The 23,667-nt window shown below is 41.8% G+C and overlaps 1 protein-coding gene across 10 annotated transcripts in view; it reads left to right on the forward strand.

Annotated features, from left to right (window-relative positions):
• Nucleotides 1-23,667, forward strand: part of ADARB1 (adenosine deaminase RNA specific B1) — a 154,912-nt gene that overhangs the window by 109,130 nt on the left and 22,115 nt on the right. For 7 of the 10 annotated variants that reach the window (XM_030806041.1, XM_030806040.1, XM_030806044.1 and 4 more), the window contains 3 exons: nt 772-891; nt 1,220-1,388; nt 20,697-20,878. In XM_030806041.1, coding sequence (XP_030661901.1) covers nt 772-891; nt 1,220-1,388; nt 20,697-20,878 — 471 coding nt within the window. The remainder of the gene's footprint in view (nt 1-771; nt 892-1,219; nt 1,389-20,696; nt 20,879-23,667) is intronic. The other 3 variants (XM_030806045.1, XM_030806046.1, XM_012501911.2) reach the window with 1 other exon arrangement.

A 23,667-nucleotide genomic window follows, 5' to 3' on the forward strand; every position in this document is an offset into this window, starting at 1 on the left:
TGAAAAATGCTGATTGTAATTAACCAAGGAATTAGAATGGAGCGAGAGTATTGGATTAAAATTGTATCAGTATTTCAATTTGGGTAATAAATATCTCAATCAGAGGTGTATGTGATCCTCCACATTTCTGAGGAATTCTAATTTGCTAAATGTGTAATTAAAGTATTTATTTGCCTGATATTTCAGAAGCAGATAGACACTAATGAAAAGTGAAACCACTATTGTGATCATATTTTTTTCCATCCTTCTTTACATTTGAGGTTAGCACTTTTGTTTTTTAGTGTTTTGTATCCACATCCCTTCTCTCAAGCTCTTAGGCATTGTTTATTCCAAATAGAACGTTTTATTACATTACTTTGCTTGTTTATAAAAGCAACAGGCATACTCACTGTGGAAAATTGCTAACTATTTTTAAAATATAAGAACATTAAAATCACCCATGTTCCTGTAACCCAGAAATCCTCACTATGGATGTTTTACCATACTTGCCATGGGTTTATTTCTGCATCTGTCTAGATTTATTTTGGAAATTTTAAAAATATAGAGGAAAATAACATGGCAAACACTCAAGTATCCGTCACCCAGAATTAGCAAATGTTAGCATTTTGTCCTATTTGCTTCAGTGCATTTTTAATGATAGAAATAAATCATTTCAGTTAAAGTGAAAACCCCATTTCCCCAACTCCCTTGGAGACTACTTTTGTGAATTTTGTTTGTGTTATGTCCTTCCTACTCAATTTCATATAATTTTTTTTTTTTTTTTTGAGACAGGGTCTCGCTCTTACACCCAGGCTGGAGTGCAGTGGTGCAATCATGGCTCACTGCAGCCTCGACCTCCTGGGCTCTTAAGCGATCCTTCCACCTCAACCTTCCAAGGAGCTGGGACTACAGGCATGTACCACTATACCTGGCTAATTTTTATATTTTTTGTAGAGATGGGGTTTCACCATGTTGCCCAGGCTGGTCTTAAACTCCTGGGCTCAAGCGATCCACCTGCCTCAGCCTCCCAAAGTGCTGAGATTACAGGTGTGAGCACCATACCCAGCATCTCAGTTTCATATACTTATTTTGTATGTGTATTTTGTATGTATGGCATAAACATATGCATTTATATGCACAGACTATATTTTAAATTTATAAGCTATTGTTAGATGTGCTTTTCAATAAGTTAAATAGATGGTTTACTACCTGTGGGATTTTAACTCTTTTTCTCTCTTAGAACCAGCAGATAGACACCCAAATCGTAAAGCAAGAGGACAGCTGCGGACCAAAATAGAGTCTGGTGAGGGGACAATTCCAGTGCGCTCCAATGCGAGCATCCAAACGTGGGACGGGGTGCTGCAAGGGGAGCGGCTGCTCACCATGTCCTGCAGTGACAAGATTGCACGGTAAGGGGCGGGGGCTCCCTGTGGCCACCTCCCTGCACACAGGATTCATCCGTACTGTTTGCCAACCTCCCTTGTCCACAACCATTTGGATTTTGGCCCCATTTCCCACTCAGGTGTTCCACAGTATTCTTTGAAGGACTGAGGTTCTAAACAGGTGCTGCTGGGACCCCCGTGAGGGGCAGCAGCAGGACCTAGACACAGGAGGCTCCACGCTTCTCACATTCCTATCCTTAAAACAAGCGTCTCAGAGTTTACCACTTATTTTTAACGTGGGCTTAGGGGTTAAACTGATGTTTTTAATGGGCTACAGGCCATGACATCTTAAAACTACTGGCTTCTCCTCATTAGTAGTAGATGCAACTTCAGTGGTCACATTCATCATTCAGTTGACATTTTAGGTAGTTGATACTTGCATTTTCAAAGTAATGCAATCTCTGTCACAGGCATTGTGTTCTAAGCACAGAGAGCATCCCCAGCCATTCTGTGCCTGGGTGTGGGTTAGGCTTAGAGAAGGGCTCTGCAAGCACACTTCTCTAGTCAGCAGGCACCTGGGAGTACTCATCTCTCAGAGGCCTGTATCCAGAGCAGATTATAGAAAACCCATTTCTTCAGATGATATCAGTTCCAGTAGTTCTTTGTTTTCATTTTTAAACTAATATTTATTTGGAAAAAAAAAGTAACATAAGCAGATGGTAAAAAGCATCCAATGATAAAGTTTAAAACCTCCCTCTTCAGAGCCCTACTGTGGCACCCGTAGTGAGTGGGTTTTGACTGTCCATCCAGAAGCTGTCAAAATTGATGCATACGCATGTGCACATGCACATCTTTTCATTGTTTGTGTGCCCTTTGTGTTGATTTCCTTCAGTGGGTCTTGTCAGGCAACCTCAAGTACAGGGAGCTGGACCAACGACACATTTTGGGCCATTGCCCACAGCCCGGGTGACCACTGTGATGTGTTTACTTATTATTTGTCTTTCCAGTCCACCTCCACACGTGCATATGTCAACTTTGTGTGTGTGTGGTGGTGGGGAGAGGCGTGTACTCTTGAAAAATACACAATAGAATTATTTGGAGTGTTTGTTGCTAATTTACAGAAATGATATTATGCTATAAATCCTATCTGATTCTTACATACTCATTCAACTTATATTTTTGGGGCTATTTCTGTTGCTCTAACCAACAGCCAGTTCACTACTGACTTTTGCAAATCTTCCTTCATAGTCATGGGCCATTTCCTTCATGATGGGGCACCCAGATTTCTTCTAACTCCCTTATACATGTAGCCCTGAATATCCTTCAACTTATGCAAACCCCATCACGATATTATACACTTTGCTAGAGTTTCTTGGGGCATATATTTAGGAGTTATGCACATATATAACTTCACAGAATAATATCAGATTGCATCCCAGGGCAGTCACACCAGTTGACACTTACACCAATAGTGCATTAAATTAGCTTCTCCCACATTCTGTAAACTGATATCTTCATAGTTTCAATTTTTATTTCTCTTTATCACTAGGAATGTTGAGCATCTCTTCAATTACGTATTAACTGTTCATCTTACACCTTCTTTGAGTTGTCTGTTAATATCATTTTTTCATTTGTCTTTTGAATCTCATGCCTTTTTCCTGATATTCAGAGTTCCTTTTATAGTTGATATTGTAATCCTTAGCCCTTTGAGAAGATGCAGTGTCTCTTGCACTCTGTTGAAGATGATTTGAACATATACACAAGGGTTTATTACTGTGCTGTCTATTCTATTCCATATGTCTATTCTTCATGCCAGTGTCATGCTGTTTTGATTACTGTAGCTTTGTAATATGTTTTGAAATGAGGAAGTTTGAATCCTCCAAATTTATTCTTCTTTTTTCAAAATTGTTTTTGGCTATCCAGGGTCTCCTGAAATTTTTGGATGAATTTTTTCTTTTTTTTTTTTTTTTTTGAGACGGAGTCTCACTCTCTCACCCAGGCTTGAGTGCAGTGGCGTGATCTCGGCTCGCTGCAAGCTCCGCCTCCCGAGTTCACACCATTCACCTGCCTCAGCCTCTCCGAGTAGCTGGGACTACAGGCACCCGCCACCATGCCTGGCTAATTTTTTGTATTTTTAGTAGAGACAGGGTTTCACCGTGGTCTCGATCTCCTGACATCGTGATCCGCCCACCTCGGCCTCCCAAAGTGCTGGGATTACAAGCGTGAGCCACCGTGCCCGGCCTGGATGAATTTTTTCAAAAAATGCCATGGTTATTTTGATAGGGATTATGTTGACTCTACAGATTGCTTTGGTTAATATGGACATCTTAACAATATTAAGCCTTCTAACTCATGAACATGGGATATATTTCCATTTATTTGTATCTTCATTTCTTTCAACAGTGTTTTATAATTTTTATTGTACAAGCCATTCACCCCCTTGGTTAGGCTTATTACTAAGTAATTTATTCTTTTTTATGCTATTGAAAATTGTTTTCTTATTCCCTTTTCAGATCATTCATTGTTAGTGCATGGAAATACAACTGATTTTTGTGTGTTGATTTTGTATCCTATGACTTTGCTGAATGTGTTTATTGTTTAAACAGTTTTGTGGAATCTTTAGGGTTTTCTACATATAAAATTATGTCATCTGCAAGCAGATATAATTTTACTTCTTCCTTTCCATTTTGGATGCCCTTTATTTCTTTTCAATGCCTACTTACTGTGGCTAGAACTTCTAATACTGTGTTAAATAGAAGTGGCAAAAGTGGACATCCTTGCATTGTACCTGATCTTAGAGGAACAGTTTTCAGTCTTTCACCATTGAGTACAGTATTAACTGTGGTCTTTTCGTAAATGGCCTGTATTATGTTGAGTTAGTTTTTTTCTATTCCTAGTTTGTTGAATGTATTTATTATTATTAAGAAAGGGTGTTAAATCTTGTCAAATGCTTTTTCTGCATCAATTGAGATGATCATGTGGCTTTTGCCCTTCATTCTGTTAATGTAATGTATTAATTGATTTTCATATGTTGAACCATCCTTGCATTCCAGGAGTATCATGATGTATAATCCTTTTAATATGCTATTGAATTTGGTTTGTTCAGAATTTTTGCATCAGTAGTCATCAGAGATACTGGTCTGTAGCTTTTTTTACCCTTCTTCATGTCTTTGGCTTTGATATCAGGGTACTGCTGACATCATAGAGTGAGCTTGGAAATGTTCTCTTCTCTTTAGTTTTTTTGGGAGAGTTTCAGGAGGATTGGTGTTAATTATTCTTAAATGTTTGGTAGAATTCTCTAGTGAAAACATTTGGTCCTGGGCTTTTTTTTTGAGATGGAGTCTCGCTCTGTCACCCAGACTAGAGTGCAGTGGCACGATCTTGGCTCACTGCAGCCTCCGCCTCCTGGATTCAAGTGATTCTTCTGCTTCAGCCTCCTGAGTAGCTGGGATTACAGGCGCCTACCACCATGCCCAGCTAATTTTTGTATTTTTAGTAGAGATAGAGTTTCACCATGTTGGTCAGGCTGATCTTGAATTCCTGACCTCAGGTGATTCACCTGCCTCGGCCTCCCAAAGTGCTGGGTTTACAGGCATGAGCCACTGCCCCCAGCTATGGGCTTTTCTTAATTGGGAAATTTTTGATTACTGACCCAATATTCCTATCCATTAATAGTTTGAATGAATCCTTTTTCATATTCATTATTCCTGCTATCATTTGGTTACCATCTGTGTGGAATATATTTTTCCATCCTTTCACTTTCAGCCTGTGTATCCTTAAATCCAAAATTAGTCTCTTATAGACAGTACATAGTTGAATTCTTTTTTTTAAAATACATTTACCCAATCTGTATCTTTTGATTGGGGAGTTTATTCATTGACATTTAAAGTAATCACTGATAGGGAAGACTTACTGTTGCCATTTTGCTGTTTTCTGTATGCTTGTAGCTTTTTGCTTGTTTTTCCCTTATTCTCTTACTGCCTTCCTTTGTGTTTCTTTCATTATTTTTTGTAATGATAGGTGTATTAGTCCATTTCCATTTTCATTGCTGATAAAGACATACCTGAGACTGGGCAATTTACAAAAGAAAGAGGTTTAATGGACTCACAGTTCCACCTGGCTGGGGAGACCTCACAATCATGGCAGCAGGTGAAAGGCACAATTCACGTGGCGGCAGACAAAAGAGAGCTAGCTTTTGCAGGGAAACTCCCCTTTATAAAATCATCACATCTCATGATACTTGTTCACTATCACAAGAATAGCATGGGAAAGACCTGCCCCTATGATTCGATTACCTCCCACTGGGTCCCTCCGACAATACATGGGAATTGTGGGAGCTACAATTCAAGATGGGATTTTGGTGGGAACATAGCTAAACCATATCTATAGGATTCTCATTTCTTTTTTTTTTTCCTTTTGTCTCCCTGGGGTACAGAATCTCATTTCTTTTTGTGTATATTCTACAGGTATTTTCTTTGTGGTTACCATTGCAATTACATAAGACATCTTTAAATTATAGCATTCTATTTTAACTTAAACTTCAATTACATAGTAAAACTTTACTTCTTTACTTCCACCCCTTCACACTTTGTTATTGATGTCACAAATTACATCTTTGTATATTGTATATCCATTAATATACATTGTAGTTGTAATGTTTTTGTCATTTAAATTTTATGCACCAAAATTACAATAGTACTGGTTACTGTATTTGTCCATGTGCCTCCCTTTACAGGAGAACCTTATTTTTCCATACAGCTTAATGTTGCTATTTACTGTCTTTTAATTTCAACTTGAAGGACTCACTTTAGCATTTCTTGTAAAGCAGGCTAGTGGTAATGTACTCCCTCTACTTTTGTTTATCTGGAAAAGTCTTAATTTCTTCTTCATTTTTGAAGGACAGTTTTGCCAGATCAAGTATTCTTGGTTGACAGGGTTGGTTTTTTTTTTTTTTTTCTTTCAGCACTTATAATATATCATTCCACTCCTTTCTGGCTTGCAAGGTTTCTGCTAAGAAAGCCACAGGTCTTATGAATCCTCCCTTGTATGTGACAAATGGCTTTTCACTTGATGCTTTTAAGATTATCTGTCTTCACTTTAGACAGTTTGATTGAAATGTGTCTTAGTGTGGTTCTCCTTGGATTTATCCATATTTCATCTCTTTGAGCTTGAACTTGTATGGTCCATTTCTTTCCACAGATTTGGGAAATTGTTAGCAATCATTTCTTCAAATAAGCTCTTAGCCCCTTTCTCTCCCTCTTCTCCTTCTGGTATTCCTAGAATACTTGTATCAGTCTGCTTGATAGTATACCATAAGTCCCTTAGTCTCACTTCACTTTTCTTCATTCTTTTTTCTTTTTGCTCCTCTGACTCAGTGATTTCAAAAAAAGACAGTGACCTGTCTTCTTTTTTCTACCTCTTCAAGTCTTCTGTTGCATGCATTTAATGATATTTTCAGTTCAGTTATTGTATTTTTCAGCTCCAGAATGTTTGGTTCATTTTTATACTAATGTCTCTTTGTTGATACGCTCATTTTGTTCTTGCCAAGTTTTTCTTATTTTGTTTAGTTGTCTGTGTTCTCTTCTAGCTCATTAGGCATCTTTATGACAGATATTTTAAATTCTTTTTTAGACAGCCGATAGATGTGCATTTCTTTAGGGTCAGTTTCTGGAAATTTACTTTTGGTCCTTTGGTTGGGCCATGTTTTCCTGTTTCTTGTATGCATTGTTTATTTGTGTGCTTTGCTAATATTTGGGCATTTGAAAAAAGAACCACCTCTCCTAGTCTTTGTGTACTGGCTGTGTACAGAGGAAGTTCTTCACTAACAAGCTGGCTAAAAAATCTAGGACCTCTTATGCTTTTTCTGATTTCCTGCTTCTTCTGGTGTCTTCCTGGAAAACTGTAGCTCTAATGTGCTGCTTGCCTCTGTTTTTAGTGGCTCCCAAACTCTGGCACCAGTCTCATCACCGAGTCTGAAGAGACTCAGGCAAGACAGAAACCAGTCCTTTGGACAGACTCCAGACAGCCAGAACATCAGACTAATGATCCACTCTTTTGTTTCCATCCCAAGAGAAGAGCCCCAGTATGGAGGCTTCCTCCCAGTTAGGGGGCACCTTGCTATTTAGGGAAAGGGGCGCAAACAGGCATGCCAAACATCATGAAATTTCCTATCCCTTTCATTGGAATCTCTTCCTAGTTTTACAATGGCCTGGATACTGTAGCTTCTCAGTTGGTCTCCAGAGTTCTCACAGAGCCATTCTGGTCTGTATATTGTTGTTAACTCGGGGTCTCTATGCGGGAAAGAGGGCCTGTAGCTTCCTAGACTGCCATCTTGTTGAAGTCGTAGTCCAAACACCATTGATTTTTTAATGTTAACCTTATGGCCAGCAACTTAACTCACTTCTTATTCTATTTATACTTTCCTGGTTGTTCTTGAATGTACCAAGTCACAGTCTGTAGATATTGACTGTCCTATATCCTCTTTTGTTATACCAGTGTTATTTTTCTTTATTCGTGCTGTCCAGGACCTTGGATGGTATGTTACAGCACTGTCCGTGTTTTCTTCCTGAATCTCAGAGAGATTGTGAGTGAAGTTTCTCCATGATGTACAGTTTTTGCGACAGGGTTTTAGTAGGTAGCCTTCATCATGCTAGGAAAATTCTCTTCTATTCCTATTGTCTTAGAGCCTTTTTATTATCATATATTGGTATGTAACTTTATCAAATGTTTTATGTGTGTCTATTTTGAATTATGGTAAATAATAGATTTCCTGATGTTGACCACCTTTTTGCATTTTTGACATAAACCTTACTTTGTTATAGTCACTCATATTTTTAACACAATGTTTGATTTGGATGACTAATATTTTACTTAGGATTTTTGTTTATAAGTTAAATAGGCCTATACTTTTTCTAAACTTTTTAATTGTTCTTATCTGATTTTGAAATCCAGGTTATATAGCCTCATAAAGTGTGTTTGTCTTCTTGTTCTACTTTCTGAAGCCTCTTCTGTGAGACAGCAGTGTATAGAACCCAAGAGTGAAAACATCCGGTCCTCATATATATATATATATATTTGTAGTTATCTTCATGATCGTCCTCATCATTTTGGCAGGAGACCAGTCTAGATATTGTAGTTGTAATTTCAGGTCCTTTTCTGGTTACTAGTTTCTTAAATTTTTGTTTCTTCTAGAACAAATTTTTAGCTTTCATATTATTCTAGAAATTTATCTAGAATTTGAAGGTTTGAGGCTGCTTTGAAATAAGCCAGTCGATTGTGGCATTCAGGCAGAGAAGGTGGATCTATAATTAGAGAATAGAGTAGTGGTGGTAAGAGAATGAGAGCTAAAAAAGAGCCAGCTAATGCAGTCAGAAAGAAGAATGCTAGAATTTTACTATAGTAGAGCTACAATAATTTCTGTGGTTATGGTTTCAAAGAGAAGGTATGAGAAGGAGTAACCAAATAACGTGGACATTTGAAAATAATGGTGTATTGTATTTTACAAAGATAGCCCCACCCCAGTGCCTCTCATCTAAAATCCTCTCCAATAATATGACCTTGCCACTGTCCCATCAAGAGGTGATGTCTCTGTCCCATCCTTCTGAATCTGAGCCTGCCATGTGGCTGCTTTGAATAAGAGAATGTGGTGGAAGTAATGCAGTGCTAGTTCTGGCATAGCCTTAATTGGCCTGGCAACTTCCATTTCTTGCCTCTTGGTGGCAGCCACCATGTGAGAGTTGTGACTACCTTGAGACCACCAGGTTATGAGAAGCTGCCCCTCCGTGTAGAGAGGCCCTGGAAGATGAGGTGCCACTTGAAGACAGAGAGAGAGCAAGGAACAGTGAAGCACCAAATGTGTAACAAAAGAGTTCACCTGGAAAATGGAAGAGAGAAGACAAAATTACCAATATCGGAATGGGAGAGGTGAAATTACCACAGATGCTACAGATACTAAAAGGATTGTGAAGAGAAATTATAAATAAGTTTATCCCAATTGACAATTTAGATGAAATGGACATATTTCCTGAAAGACACATACTACCAAAGCTGACTTAAGAAGAAGTAGATAACTTGGGCTATCTATATGTATTAGAGAAAATGAATTTGTAATATAAAGCTTTTCCCACCAAAAATGACAACAAAAGAAAAACCCCAAGCTCAGATGGCTTCACTATTGAATTCCGAACATTTAAGGAAGAAATACCCATTTTGCACAAAATGTTCAAAAATTGAAGTGAAAGAAATACTTCCCAACTCATTCTGTGAGGCCAGCATTTCCCTGGTTCCAAAACCAGATGAAGACACCACAAGAAAATAAAACTACATGTTAAAATGTGCCATGAACATAGATCCAAAAGTTCTAGCAAAACTTTAGCAAACCAAATACAGCATCATGACCAAGTAGGGGCTATCCCAGGAATTCCAAGGTAAATGAAACATTTGAAAAATCAATATAATTCACCATATTAACAAACTAAAAAAGACACAGAAAAGGCATTTTGCAAAATCCAACATGTATTCCTCATAAAAACTCATAGCAAAATAGAAATAGAAGGAAACCTTCTCAACCCGATAAAGGAAATCTATGAAAAATCTACAGGTAATGTCATTCTTAACAGGGAAAGACTGAATGTGTTTGCCTAAGATCAGGAACAAAATAAGATTGTCTGCTCTCCCCGCTTCTGTTCAACATTGTATTGGAAGTTCTAGCCAGTGCTATAAGGTCCTAAGAAATCAGTGGTATCCATATTGAAAAGGAAAAAGTAAAACTGTCTTTATTTGCAGACATACTTGTCTATGTAGGAAATGAGATTGATATTATACAAAGCTATTAGAATGAATGAGTGATTTTAGCATTGTGGCAGAATATAAGATCCAAAATGCAAAATACAAAATTAGTTATATTTTTTACACCTGCAACAAGCAGTTGAAATGTGTAAAGCAATACACTGAAAGCTGTATATTGAAAACTGTAACACATTGCCTAGAGAAATTAAAGAACTAAATAAATGGAGAGATATATCATGGTCACTGGTTGGAAAACTCAGTATTGTCAAGATACCAGTTTTCACCAGATTGATCTATAGACTCAATGCAATCCTAATCAAAATCTCAACAGGATTTTTTGGAGAAATTGACGAACTGATTCCAAAATCCACATGGAAATGCAAAGGACATAGAATAGCCAAAACAACTTTCAAAAGTAAGAACAAAGTAAAAGGCTAATAATATCCTGATTTCAAGATAGTAATTAAGAAAGTATGATTTTGGCATAAGGATAAGTATACAAACAGCTGATTCCTTATTATTTAGAGTGGTTTTAGGTTTATAGGAAAATTGAGTGGTAGATACAGAATTTCCCATATACCCAGTGCCCTCACGTATGCACAGCCTCCCCCATCATCAGCATCTCCCACTCTAGCACTATATTCATTACAATTGAAGAAGCTACATGGACACATCATCATCACCCAAAGCCCACAGTTTACATTAGGGCTCACTCTTGATGTTGCACATTGTCTGGCTTTGGACAAATGTATAATGACCTGTATCCACCATCACAGTGTGAGACCAGAGTAGTTTCACTGCCCTAAAAATCCTCTGTACTCTGCCTGTTCACCCCTCTCACCTCCTAACCTCTGGCAACCACTAATCTTCTTAATGTCTTGGTAGTTTTGCCTTTTCCAGAATGTGATCTAGTTGGAATCATACAGTATGTAGCCTTTTCAGATTGGCTTTTTACACATAGTAATTTACATTCAAGATTCTTTGATGCCTTTTCATGGCTTGGTAGCTCGTTTCTTTTTAGTGCTAAATAATAGTTTGGATGTACCACAGTTTATTCATTCACTTGCTGAAGGTTCATTGCTTCCAGGCTTTGGCAATTACAAATAAAGCAGCTATAAATATCTGTGTGCAGGTTTTTTTGTGGACATGAGTTTTCAAGTCCTTTGGGTAAGTACCAAGGAGCACAAATGCTGGGTAGTATGGTGAGGGTATGTTGAGTTTTGTCAGAAACTGCCAAACTGTCCTTCAAAGTGGCTGCACTGTTTTGCATTCCCACCAGCAATGAATGTTGTCCCACATTGTCACCAGTATTCAGTGTTGTCAGCAGTTCTGGTTTTGGGCCATTCTAATACGCATGTAGTAGTATCTCGTTTTAATTTGCAGATTCCTAATGACATATTATGTGGAGCATCTTTTCATGTGTTTATTTGCCATCTGTATATCTTCTTGAATGACGTGTCTGTTAAATTTTTTTGACCATTTTTTCATCAGGTTGTTCATTTTCTTATTGTTGAGTTTAGAGAGTTTTTTGTATATTTGGAAGAGTTCTTTATAGATTTATCAGATATGTCTTTTGCAAATATTTTCTCCTAGTCTGTGGCTTGTCTTTTCACTCCCTTGTCTTTCACAGAGTAGAACCTTTTAATTTTAATAAAGTCCAGCAAATCAGTTACTTCTTTCATAGATTGTGCCTTTGATGTTATATCTGAAAAGTCGTCACCAAACCCAAGATCATCTAGATTTTCTTCTGTGTTATCTTCTAGGAGTTTTTTAGTTTTGCATTTTACATTTAGGTCTGTGACCTACTTTGAGTTAATTTTTGTGAAGGGTGTAAAATCTATGCCTAGATTCTTTTTTTGTTTTTTTTTTTTGCATGTTTATGTCCATTGGTTCTAGCACTGTTTGTAGAAAAGACTACCTTTTGTCCATTTCATTGTCTTTGCTCTTTTGTCAAAGATCAGTTGACTGTATTTATGTAGGTCTATTTCTAGACTTTTTATTCTGTCCCATTGATCTATTTGTGTATTCTTTCACCAATACCATGCTGTCTTGATTACTCTAGTATAGTAAGTCTTTAAGTCAGGTAATGTTAGTATTACAGCTTCATTATATTCCTTCAATATTGTGTTTGCTCTTCTGGATTTCCCTTTTTATATCAGCCTTAGGAACAGTTCATCAATATCTACAAAATAACTTGTTGGAATATTAATTGGGATTGTGTTGAATCTCTATGTCAAGTTGGACAGAACTAACGCTGAGTCTTCCTAGCCATAAATATGGAATATCCATTTATTTAGTTCTTTGATTTCTTTCTTTGGAATTTTACAGTTTTCCTTATACAGATCTTGTACATACTTTGTCAAATTTATACCTAAATATTTCAGTTTTGGCGGTGTTAGTCTAAATGATGTTGTGTTTTAATTTCCAATTCTGCTGTTCATTGCTGGTCACAGTTAATTTTTGACCAAGGCACAAAGGCAATTCAGTGGAGAAAGAATAGTCTTTTCAACAATGATGCTGAAATAAGTGGATATCCCTGTGCAGAAAAAAAAAAAGCAAAAAGCAATCAAGCGACCAAACAAATGGACTTCACTTATATTTTGCACCATATACAAAATGAATTTGTAATGGGCCATAGACCTAAATGTATAAAAATTCTGGAAACAGGAGACAATCTTTGTGACGTTGAGTTAGGCAAGTTTTTAGCTACACTAAAAAAGACTTTCCATAAAAGGGAAAAAACTGTCAAAGTTTAAAAATTACTTCTTTCAAAAGACACTGTTTAAACAGTGAGAAACAAACTGACAAACAGGGAGAAAATGGTTGCAAATCATACATCTAATTAACGATTAGTATCCACAATCCACTGGTACTCTCAAAACGCAACAAGGGGAAAAATAGTTTTTAAAATGGGCAAAATATTTGAATGGACACTTCACCAAAAAAAGATACACAAGTGTGAAATAAGCACATGAAAAGCTGGTCAACACCATTAGTCACTGATGAAATGCAAAGGAGATGCCACAACACATCTCTTGGAATGGCTGAAATTAAAAAGACTGGCCAAACCAAATGTTGACAGCGATATGGAGGAACTGGTACTGTCATCCACTGTGGCTAGGTATGTAAATAGAACAATCACTTTTAAAGATAGTTTGCCACAGCCAGGCACGGTGGCTCATGCTTGTAATTCCAGCACTTTGGGAGGCCGAGGCAGATGGATCGCTTGAGGTCAGGAGTTCGAAACCAGCCTAGCCAACATGGCAAAACCCCATCTCTACTAAAAATACAAATATTAGCCAGGCGTGGAATCCCATCTACTCGGGAGGCTGAGGCAGGAGAATCACTCAAACCCAGGAGGCGGAGGTTGCAGTGAGCTGAGATTGCACCACTGCACTCCAGCTTGGGCATCAGAATAAGACTCAAAACAAAACAAAGACAGTTTGAGAGTTCCTTGAAAAGTTACAGATATGGCCAGGCGTGGCGGCTCACATCTGTAATCCCAACTCTTTGGGAGGCCAAGGTGGGTGGATCACAAGGTCAGGAGTTCGAAACCAGCCTGGCCAGTATGGTGAAACCCTGTCTCTACTAAAAATACAAAAGTTAGCCGGGCATGGTGGCACACACCTGTAGTCCCAGCTACTCAGGAGGCTGAGGCAGGAGTATCGCTTAAACCTGGGAGGCAGAGGTTGTGGTGAGCCGAGATCACGCCACTGCACTCCAGCCTGGGCAACAGAGCGAGACTCCATCTCAAAAAAAAAAAAAAAAAAAAAAGTTACAGATATGCCTGCCATGTGGCCTAGCCATTTCACTCCTAGTGGTTTACCAAAGAGAAATGAAAGCATATGTCCACACAGACTTACACTTGAATGTTTATAGGACTTTCTTTGTAATAGACAAAATAGTCAAAAACTGGAAGCAATCCACGTGGCCATCAACCAGTAAATAGATAGAACAGACGGTGGCATATCCATACAGTGGAGTACTACTGGGTGAAAAAAAGAACAGTGATACACACTATAGCGTAGAGAAATCTCAAAATAATTATGCAGAGTGAAAGAAGCCGGATGAAAAAGAGGAATTACCATACAGTTCCATTTGTGTACATTTCGGGAGAATGCAGACTAAGCTACAGTGGCAGAAAGCAGGTCAGTTATTGCCTAGTGGGAACAGAACGAGATGTAAGGAGACAGGAGGTTTGGGGAGTGAGGTCTCATGGATACATACAAATGTCAAAACTTACCACAGTGTCCCTTTAAGTGTGTGCAGTTTATTGTATGTCAGTTGTACCGCAGTAACTCCAGGAGAAGAAATCACAGTGGGAATGAGAAAATGCTCATATAAGTAAATGACAGAAAGCATCACGACTAAATGAATTAGAAAAATTCAAATAAGTTAGAAGGAAGCAAACAGTAAAGTTAAGAGCAGAAATTAGTTTTGTAAGCAACAGAGATGTAGCAGTGAGCAGTAACAAAGCCTCTAAGGCGTCAGTACTTAGAGGAGGCTGATTAAAGTCAACAGAACCGGTGAGGCTGATCAAGAAGACAGAAGGCACTACCAAAACGTGTCTGGAATGAAAACATAGATATCCTTCAGGGTCCAGCAGAGATTGCTACAGTGGGGAGTCATAGACACTTCAGCACTGATAGATTTTAAAACTGAGACAAAAATAGAACATTTTCTAGAAAAATGTACATTGCTAAAAGTGACTTAAGCATATGCAGAAAATTGGAATATAACTCTGCCTATTAAATTAAATCACACACACACACACGTGCACAGAAGAAATTAAGAAAATAGAAGGAAGGAGGGTCTGTGGAGAGAGGGGAAGTGATTGGCGCAGACAACACTGCGTGAGTTCTAGACATCTTTTGGGGGATGATGATCCCCATTTTATGTAATATTTTCCAGGGATAGAAAAGTAGGGAAGAACTCTGCAGCTCATTGTGTGGCTCATAACTCAAAGGTTACTACAACCTTTATCTCCACACCAGACAAGGACAGTAAAGGAAAACAAAACGATAACATGTCATGAAAATACACATTTATACACTTACATTATTTTTAAAAATTTAGCAAGCCAAATTCTATTTTATATTTTTTAAAGTTTCATTAATTCCTGTTAAATCTATCATTTCAATGTGATTTTAATAAAAATCTTATTTTTTCATAGTACTTAAAAATTGAATCCCAACATGGAAATAGAAAACTAGCAGTATAAAACCATAGTAATCAAAAGTGAGTGGTAATTTTCAGCAGAACAGTGGCACAGCATACAATCTGAAAAGACCTGCAGACCCATGGGGCAGCACTGGTGATCAGGCCTGCCCGTGTTTAAAAGAAAATGTAAACTAGATGGAGGCTTGTCTGTCTCACAGAAAATTAAGTCCATAAATAGGTGGCCCAGAGATGCTCTGGTGGCTCCATGGTCTGAAGCCTGATCCCTCTTTGTCCCGCACCATCTAAGAGGTCTCTTCTGACTTCAGGGTCTTCATAATCCCTAGAGCTGACCAAATCCCTGAGCACCCAGTCTGAATTCCAGGCACAGGGACACTTCAGCCAGCTCAGCTCATCATCCAGAGCTCAGGCACAGGGCTGTACTCGCTATGGGGCAGCTCGGGTGGCCGGGCTTACACACTCAGCCACCTGGAAGAGGACTGGGGCTCTGTCGTGCAGGAGGAAGGAAAGGAAGGCAGGGCTGCAGCCAGCAGTCTGCTAGACATGGTGCTCACAGAAGAGATGGACAAAGTGGCCAACGCCCAGTCCTGGAGAAACAGGCTGTCTGTGCAGAGAAGCAGCCCGCCATACACTATCCGCAAAGCACATGCCAGGACAGTTAAGGACCTGAGTATGCAGAGCAGTGCCTGGCAGTTGCAGGGTTCTTCAATAAGGCACAGAAAACCCAAATTATAAAGAAAAGTGAATAAATTTGACTAAATTAAAATTTCAGGAATTATTTACTATAATCCACATATTTGGAAAAGAAAAGCCACATATTGGGAAAAGATTTCTGATGTCTCATGTGACCAACAAAGGATTCGACTTGGTTACAAGCTGATTCCTGCACCTGCATAGCACAAAGCCATCCATTTGGAGGATCCTTGCTGGGGCGTGGGGATGTCACACACATAAATGCAGAAGTCGGGGCTCATGGACCTGAACCCTTAAGATCCAAGCCTTTTATTATATAGTAATTAGACTTTACCTCAAGGAAGAAACAAACACAAGCTGATAGAACCTAGCATGGGTGGGCCAAGAAATAGCAAATGGCCAGAAAAGTTGCCCAGAAAGAACCCTGGTGGCCAAAATGATGCCAGTTGGCTGCAGCTGTGTCCCTGCTCTGGGAGAGTGGAGAATGGGGAGCAGCCACCTTGGAGGGCCAGGTGGATGGGGCTGGGTGAGGCTGAACTGTTCGCCTTACACAGGGCACAGTGGCAGGCAGAGGGTCCAGAGCCATGGTAGGCTGGGGGTGGGGTGGGAGCCACAGCACTGCCACTGGAGGTCACGAGGGTGTCCATCCCACTGGCAGGCAGTTTGGCGGTGAATGCAGCCCCAGAGAGTTGTCCGCAAGACCATGGGGTGAGAGGCTCCCATGGGGTTGGCCACCCCATGGTGATTATGTTGGCGCGGGAGCCGTGGGAAGGAACGAGAGTCTTGGTTCAGATGACCTCGGCCTGTGTCCTCAGCTGCACAGAGCTGTGGGAACAAACAAGACCATTCAGAGGAGGACCAGCAGCCTGTCTATTCAGAGTCAGCTATGGCAAGGGGGCCAGACCACTGTGTTGGGCAGACTCAAAGGCAGGCACAGGAAGGGGGATGGCTTTATTGTAGGGAAAAAGGGAGGCTTTGGGTATGTTCTGATGGAGGTAGGGGAAGCCAAGGTGGGCTCTGCAGAAGGTGGCCTCCCGTGCAGCTGCTTGAAGAACCCAGGGGCATCTCTGGCTGGTCCTGGGTTGGAAGCAGGAAGGGGTGGGTGTGGGGCAACCACTAGAAAGCTGTAGTCCTTCCCGAAAGTCTGGCTGACTGGGCCGAGTGCTGTGGAGGCTGTGGTTTGGGTCAGAGTAGTTCTCCTGCCCTGTGTGGTCTGTCCGACGTCTGTCTGCAGCTCAGTCTCTCAGGCCAGGCCCTTTACTGAATCAGGGGACAGATCAGATGATAGCAGTCTGGACTCTGTTCCTAAAGAAATGGCACAAGGAAAATGAAAGACGAAGAAGGCCGGGCACAGATGCCTAGACCCGGGTGCACTGAGCCCGAGGCCGTGCTGTGAGAGTGGGGACACCTGTAGGTTCCTTGGGTGTCAGCCAAACACACTTCGGGGCACGCTGTGAGTGGGCACCTCCCATGGGGTCCGCAGGACAGGTGGCTCTGGACATGTAGTATCTCTAGGAGATGTCCTGCCTGCAGTCTTTGCAGAGCTTTACTTGTTTTACTTGCATGGACGCTGACTGTGTCTGACACCCTCTCACTGGCACTAGGCGATTTCATCCTGATGAAGTTTGTCCCAGCTGTCCTTTGTGAGGTGCATTGGTGGAAGCTGGTGCCACACCATTTCCCACCCAGGGCCTCTTCAGAGCTGTAGACACTCCTGGAATTCTCTTACAAAGCATGTGTTCAGAATTAATGACTCCTAACAAATGAAGGTTTCTGCAGGATCACTGCTTTAAAGTCTGCCCAGAAGACTGAATTCAGCTTAAAGATGCTCTGAGTCCATAGAGGCTTCTAATCTGTAGAAGAAAGGGGCCTGTGTTTCTTAGAGGTATTGAATCATTTCATGCTTTTTCTGTAAGTTAGGGAAACCTTTATTTTCATTTCCATTTTGGAAGGTGGAAGGAATGTGTCATAGGAATTGGAGGATTTGTCCATTCGACACATATTTATTGATCTTCTGTATGTGCCAGGTACATATTGTAAGTGCTGGGATAGGTCAGTAAAGAAAGCAGACAGAAACCTCTTCCTGCACTGGGGTAGGGTGGGAGCAGAGAGTCCAACGTGGATCTGTAAATTATGTGGAGGTCAGAGTGGGGGCGGAGGGCTTGGGCGGCAGGGAAGGGAGGCCTCAGGCAGCAGGTAAGCAAAAGGCTTGAGTGGCTGGGAAGGGAGGCCTCCCTCAGAAGGGCTTTTGTACAGGGACCTAAAGTGGGGGCAGCCATGGCTGCCTCTGGAATTGGTGTTCCAGCTGCTGGACCTGTGGACAGAAGCTTTGGGCAAGCAGCAAGGAGGTCCCTGAGGGTGGCCAGAAGCTTGGGGACAGGTGCAGGGTGAGAGGTTACAGGGCTGGGGGATCTGGCCGGAGGACTGCTGGCATTTTCTTGGGAGCCACTGGACTGTTTTGTGCCAAGGAATGGCCTGTGCTGGCCCACGTGTTCACAGGGGTCAAGAGGAGAGGGCTTGGGGCAGGCACCGGGTTCCCCTTAGGAGAGGGCGCCACGACGCAGGCAGGGTGGTGTGACTTAACCCATGGCCTACCAGTGGCAGTAGCCAGAAGTCAGGTCCTATATCTCTTCCAAAAGTGGATCCCAGGTGATCTGCTGACGACTGCTGTGACAGGGATGAGCAGGGTGAGGGTGACCCCAGAGTGGGGACTGAGCAGCTGGAGGTCAGTGCTGGAGCATATCCAGAATGAGGCTTAAACAGGTGAGGTTGGTGGCTGTTTGTCCTGTGCTGCCTACCCCACTTGTCAGCTCTGCCCCACTAGGCTCTTGAGGGGGCAAGGAGTGGCCCTGAGACGTCAGGCCTCCAAATACAGCTGTGGGCATTGTCAGGCAGAGGCTGTGCCATGGAGTGTGTGACAGAGGAGCACATATATGAAGGCTGGTTCCAGCCTGGGCATCAGCCTCCTCCAGTCTCAAGTCTTGCCACATCTGCAGATCTAAGCCCGAATGTTTCTCATCTGCCCTGGCCTCCCTGTCCCCACACTGCCCAGTCGACCCTCATTTCTGACCTGTACTGCTGAGCATCTTCCCCTGCAGTGTGTGCCACACTGCTGACGCCACTTCATAAAATGCACATTCGCCAGTCTCCCCTGCAGCATGTGCCACGCTGCTGGCGCCACTTCATAAAATGCACATTCGCCAGCCCCTCCCCCGAGACAGTTCCATGAAATTAGATTGGGCCACTCCAGAGGCCTCTCTCTGCCCTCTGAATACCGCCCCCTCACTCATCAAGCTCCTGGCTGCTCAGGGGCCCCTGCCCTGCCCCTCTGCCCTGGCTGCCCTTGCTGCTGTCCTGTGTCCCCTGCCCCCCAGGCTGGGACATGCGTTCCTCCCTCAGCCTCACAGCCCCCTCCTTTGGGGCTGAGCTTCAGAGTCACCCCAGGAGCATTCCTTCAAGTACATACACCCCTTTTTCTTTTTCACAGAACCCTGCCCTTTCTCCCAAATTGATTTTACCTCAATTTATGGTTCTTCATTTGTCTTTTCATTGCATTATTGTTTAGCTCCTGGGCTGTGTCTCCCCTTAATACCTCCACCGTGTGTATGTAGCGCCCAGCAAAGGGTGCTCTGGACACAGCAACTCACAGGCTGAGCAGAGCATCTCTGCTGTTTGTGGGGCTCAGAAAGAGAGAACAGGCATATTGTGAAGGCATGTGTGTGTTGGAGCTGATAATGAATACCTAAGTTGCCATTGGCATGCATAATTGGTGTCATGCATGTCAGCTGCACACGTGCAGTCGCTGTAAATCCCCACACCCTACCTGCCTGTGCATTCAGTGCCATTGTCACTTGCAGAGAACAGGAAATAAGCAGTTTAATGTTTTGAAGGACCTCTTGAAGAGCTATCATTTTTATAAGAAGTATAGTGGTCCCCGCTTCTCCGTAGATGTGTCTCAAGACCCCCAGTAGACTCCTGAAACTGTAGACGGTACTGAACCCTGTACGTGCTAGTATTTTTCCTGTAAGTACCTTCCTATATAAAGTTTAATTTATAACTAGACACAGTAAGAGATTAACAGTCACTAATAATAAAATAAGAGTGACTTGAACACAAGCACTGTGATGCTGTGACCATCAATCTTATCACCAAGGCGACTGCTAATGGGCCAGTGGCATCTGCAACATGGATGGTTCACATCCCGGGCTGGACAGCACGAGATTTCATCACACTCCTCAGAATGGCGTGCAATTTAAAGTCTGGAAGTGTTTATTTCTGGAATTTTTCATTTAATATCTTCAGATCACGGTTGACAGTGGGTAACTGAAACCTCTGAAAGTGAAACCTCAGATAAGGGGACCTGCTATAATCAAATAAATATGTAATTTCCTTTCTGATATTTCCCACAAATTTCTCACAAGAAACATATGTGGCTCATTGATTGTGGGAAAACGTAATGGTAAAAACAATCACAGTGTAAAATAACTTTTAAGTAGATTTTTGTCTTTGTGGTCGTAAGCTGCTAAATCAGTCTGTTACTTTTTGTTGCGCTCCTTCGTCAGTTGGTTGGGATCCTGCAGAATTGCCAGTGCATCCCTGTAACCACGCAGGCTTGGGCTGGGCCGCGTTGGCACTGAGTCCGAGCTCCCTGAAGACTGTGCTTTCTTCTCCCTCCAGCTGGAACGTGGTGGGCATCCAGGGATCCCTGCTCAGCATTTTCGTGGAGCCCATTTACTTCTCAAGCATCATCCTGGGCAGCCTCTACCACGGGGACCACCTTTCCAGGGCCATGTACCAGCGGATCTCCAACATAGAGGACCTGCCACCTCTCTACACCCTCAACAAGCCTTTGCTCAGTGGCAAGTATCTCTAGAGTGTGCTGATTTAATCTCTGTCTTGATTTTGCAATGTTTTCATCCTCATGAATGAAAAAAACACCACCTGAGCTGCTCTGTGGCTGTCAGAAGAATATCAGAGTCCTTCTGAAGGGACCCAAGGTGATGTTTCTGGGTCTCTCCGGGCCTTGTCTCTAGGGCCTTTTAAGTGAGTCTGTCTGTAAGATTAATCTCCTTTACCGATCACAAACCTAGCCATTCATGGAAGAATTGATGGGCTCACACCTGTCATCCAACACTTTGAGAGACCAAGGCTAGTGGATTGCTTGAGCCCAGAAGTTCAAGACCAGCCTGGGAAATATGGCAAAACCCCATCTCTACAAAAAATACAAAAAAATCAGCCAGATGAGGTGGGGCACGCCTGTGGTCCCAGCTACTTGGGAGGCTGAGGTGGGAGGATCACCTGAGCCCAGGAGGTCAAGGTTGCAGTGAGCCAAGATTGCACCACTGCACTCCAGCCTGGGCAACAGAGTGAGACGCTGTCCTTAAAAACAAACAAACAAAAGAAATGAAAAATGAAAAGAATGAAATTATGACTGGGCTGGGCACCTGTCTATTTTCCTCTCACTCAGGCACTGTATTCATTCCTGTCTCAGCAGCAGAGACTCATAGACACTGAAAATTATGTCAGCATTGGCTTTCCCAGACTAACCCTGAGCCAGGGCTCCGGGACATTTACGCTGTCTTGGAGCCACCAGGGTGTCCACAGTGATGAGCTGCCTGGAGCCTGCCCCAGGCTCCCTGGAGAGGCCCTGTTGGCTCCAAGAGGTGGTGACAGGTGGAACCGGGGTGCCAATGGCAGGCAGAGGCTGTCTCCCTGGTGTCTGCACCTACCCTCGATTCCCTTCATTGCTGGTTTTCTTTTTTCTTTTTTTAGAATTTCAGTGGCTAACAGTAAAGTGAACAGGAGCTTTTGAATTCAAAGGTCCTAACTTCTAAGCTCACCTTTATTTAAAAGGACACAGTTAAGGTATTTTTATCTTTTTAAACATATAATTTTACTACTTTTTTAAAAGCTCAAAACTAAAACCATAATCCTAACCTGAAACACGTTTATTTTGGGGTGTGTGTGTGCTTGCGTGTGTGCTGCCTTGTTTTCTAGTGCCTGGCAACTAGCACGCCTTTAATTTGAGAAAAGCAGTGTGGAATTTTATTTGAAAGCATGCCTGTCAGAGCACATGAAGGAGGCAGGGATGGGGAAAAACAGTTGTCTTTAATTAAATTTTACAGCTCCCTAACTTAACCATTGTGTTTTAAGAAAAACAAAATAGACAGATAAAACTTGATGGTAGGTAGGTTGAAATTGTAGCATCAATGTCTTTTGAAGTATTTTGTTGTGTATTGGTGTGCGAATTTCTCACGATTCAGAAAATTTCCCTCTTTGTTCTCTATCTTCTGTACTTGAGCGAAGAGTGCTTTAATTTTAGCTGTCACTCATCTTTTATATGCATAGATACTTAAACATTGCATGTGGAATATGGGACACATAGGTGATACTCAAAAATAGTTGTTAATTAGGGCCTTGTTGAATAGTGCTGTCTAAGCAATATCTCATCCATAACTAAAATCTGCAAAGACAGAATCATTTTGCTAGAGAAATTTCTAAGATATTGAAAGTAGAGCTCATTTATAAAAGTCAGTGTATTTTTATCATATTTCACTTATGTGAAAAGCATCTATATCTGTTAAAAGACCTTGAAAGATAGTGTCTGCGAGATAGAGACTTCAAAGTTACTGATGCTGCTGTTTATCCTTTCCTCCTCAACATCTTCTCTGATTTTTTTTTTTTTTTTTTTTTTGAGACAGAGTCTTGCTCTGTCGCCCAGGCTGGAGTGCAGTGGCGTGATCTTGGCTCACTGCAACCTCCACTTCCCAGCTTCAAGCAATTGTCCTGCCTCAGCCTCCCAAGTAGCTGGGATTACAGGCATGTGCCACCACGCCCAGCTAATTTTTGTATTTTTAGTAGAGACGGGGTTTCACCATGTTGACCAGGCTGGTCTTGAATTCCTGACCTCAGGTGATCTGTCCACCTCAGCCTCTCAAAGTGCTAGGATTACAGGCGTGAGCCACCGTGCCCAGCCTCCATCATCTCTAATCTTAATAGCCTAAAGCACATTACCAAACCCCTCCCCTGGTCCCCGCTGCAGGGGGCTGTGCCCAGCTGATTCAGCAGCAGCAGAGAGAGCCTGGGTTGGAGCCATGAGGCTGCCCCTGCGTCAGCTCTGCCTCCTTGGCAGCTTCTGTGTCTCAGGTTCTTCATACGCCCAGTGGCAGGGATGGACCAGGCGCCCCTTGCAATCCTTCTGGACAAATGTGCCACTGTCCTATGAAAATAAAAGGACACCACTCACGCTCCAGGAGGCAGAACCTTACTCAAATGCTGAGCCAATAAACAATGTCACTCTAGCACCAAAGTCTATTTCAAAATGCAAACTATTTGAAATATCTTATTTTTGGTAAATGCTTTATTTTGGAAATGGGTTTTTGTTGTTGTTTCCCTGAAGAGAGTTCAGATCAGCAAAGCAAGTAGCTTTGGAGAAGACACCTTTAGATGAGGACTCCTGTGAATCAGCAGGACAGCATAGCAGGAGATTAGGTGAGCCAGAGGATGGAGCAGGATGGGAGGGCAGATGCTTCTGCTTCAGAATTGAAGTCGAAGGCAAGTAATGCTGTGGGTGTTACTGGAGACAAAAGGAACCAAATAAGAAAAATCTGGAGAGGCGAATGTTGATGTCTTAATAGATTTGGGAGGT

The sequence above is a fragment of the Nomascus leucogenys genome, chromosome 25 (genome assembly GCF_006542625.1).
Source record: "Nomascus leucogenys isolate Asia chromosome 25, Asia_NLE_v1, whole genome shotgun sequence".
NCBI classification, from domain to species: Eukaryota; Metazoa; Chordata; class Mammalia; order Primates; family Hylobatidae; genus Nomascus; species Nomascus leucogenys.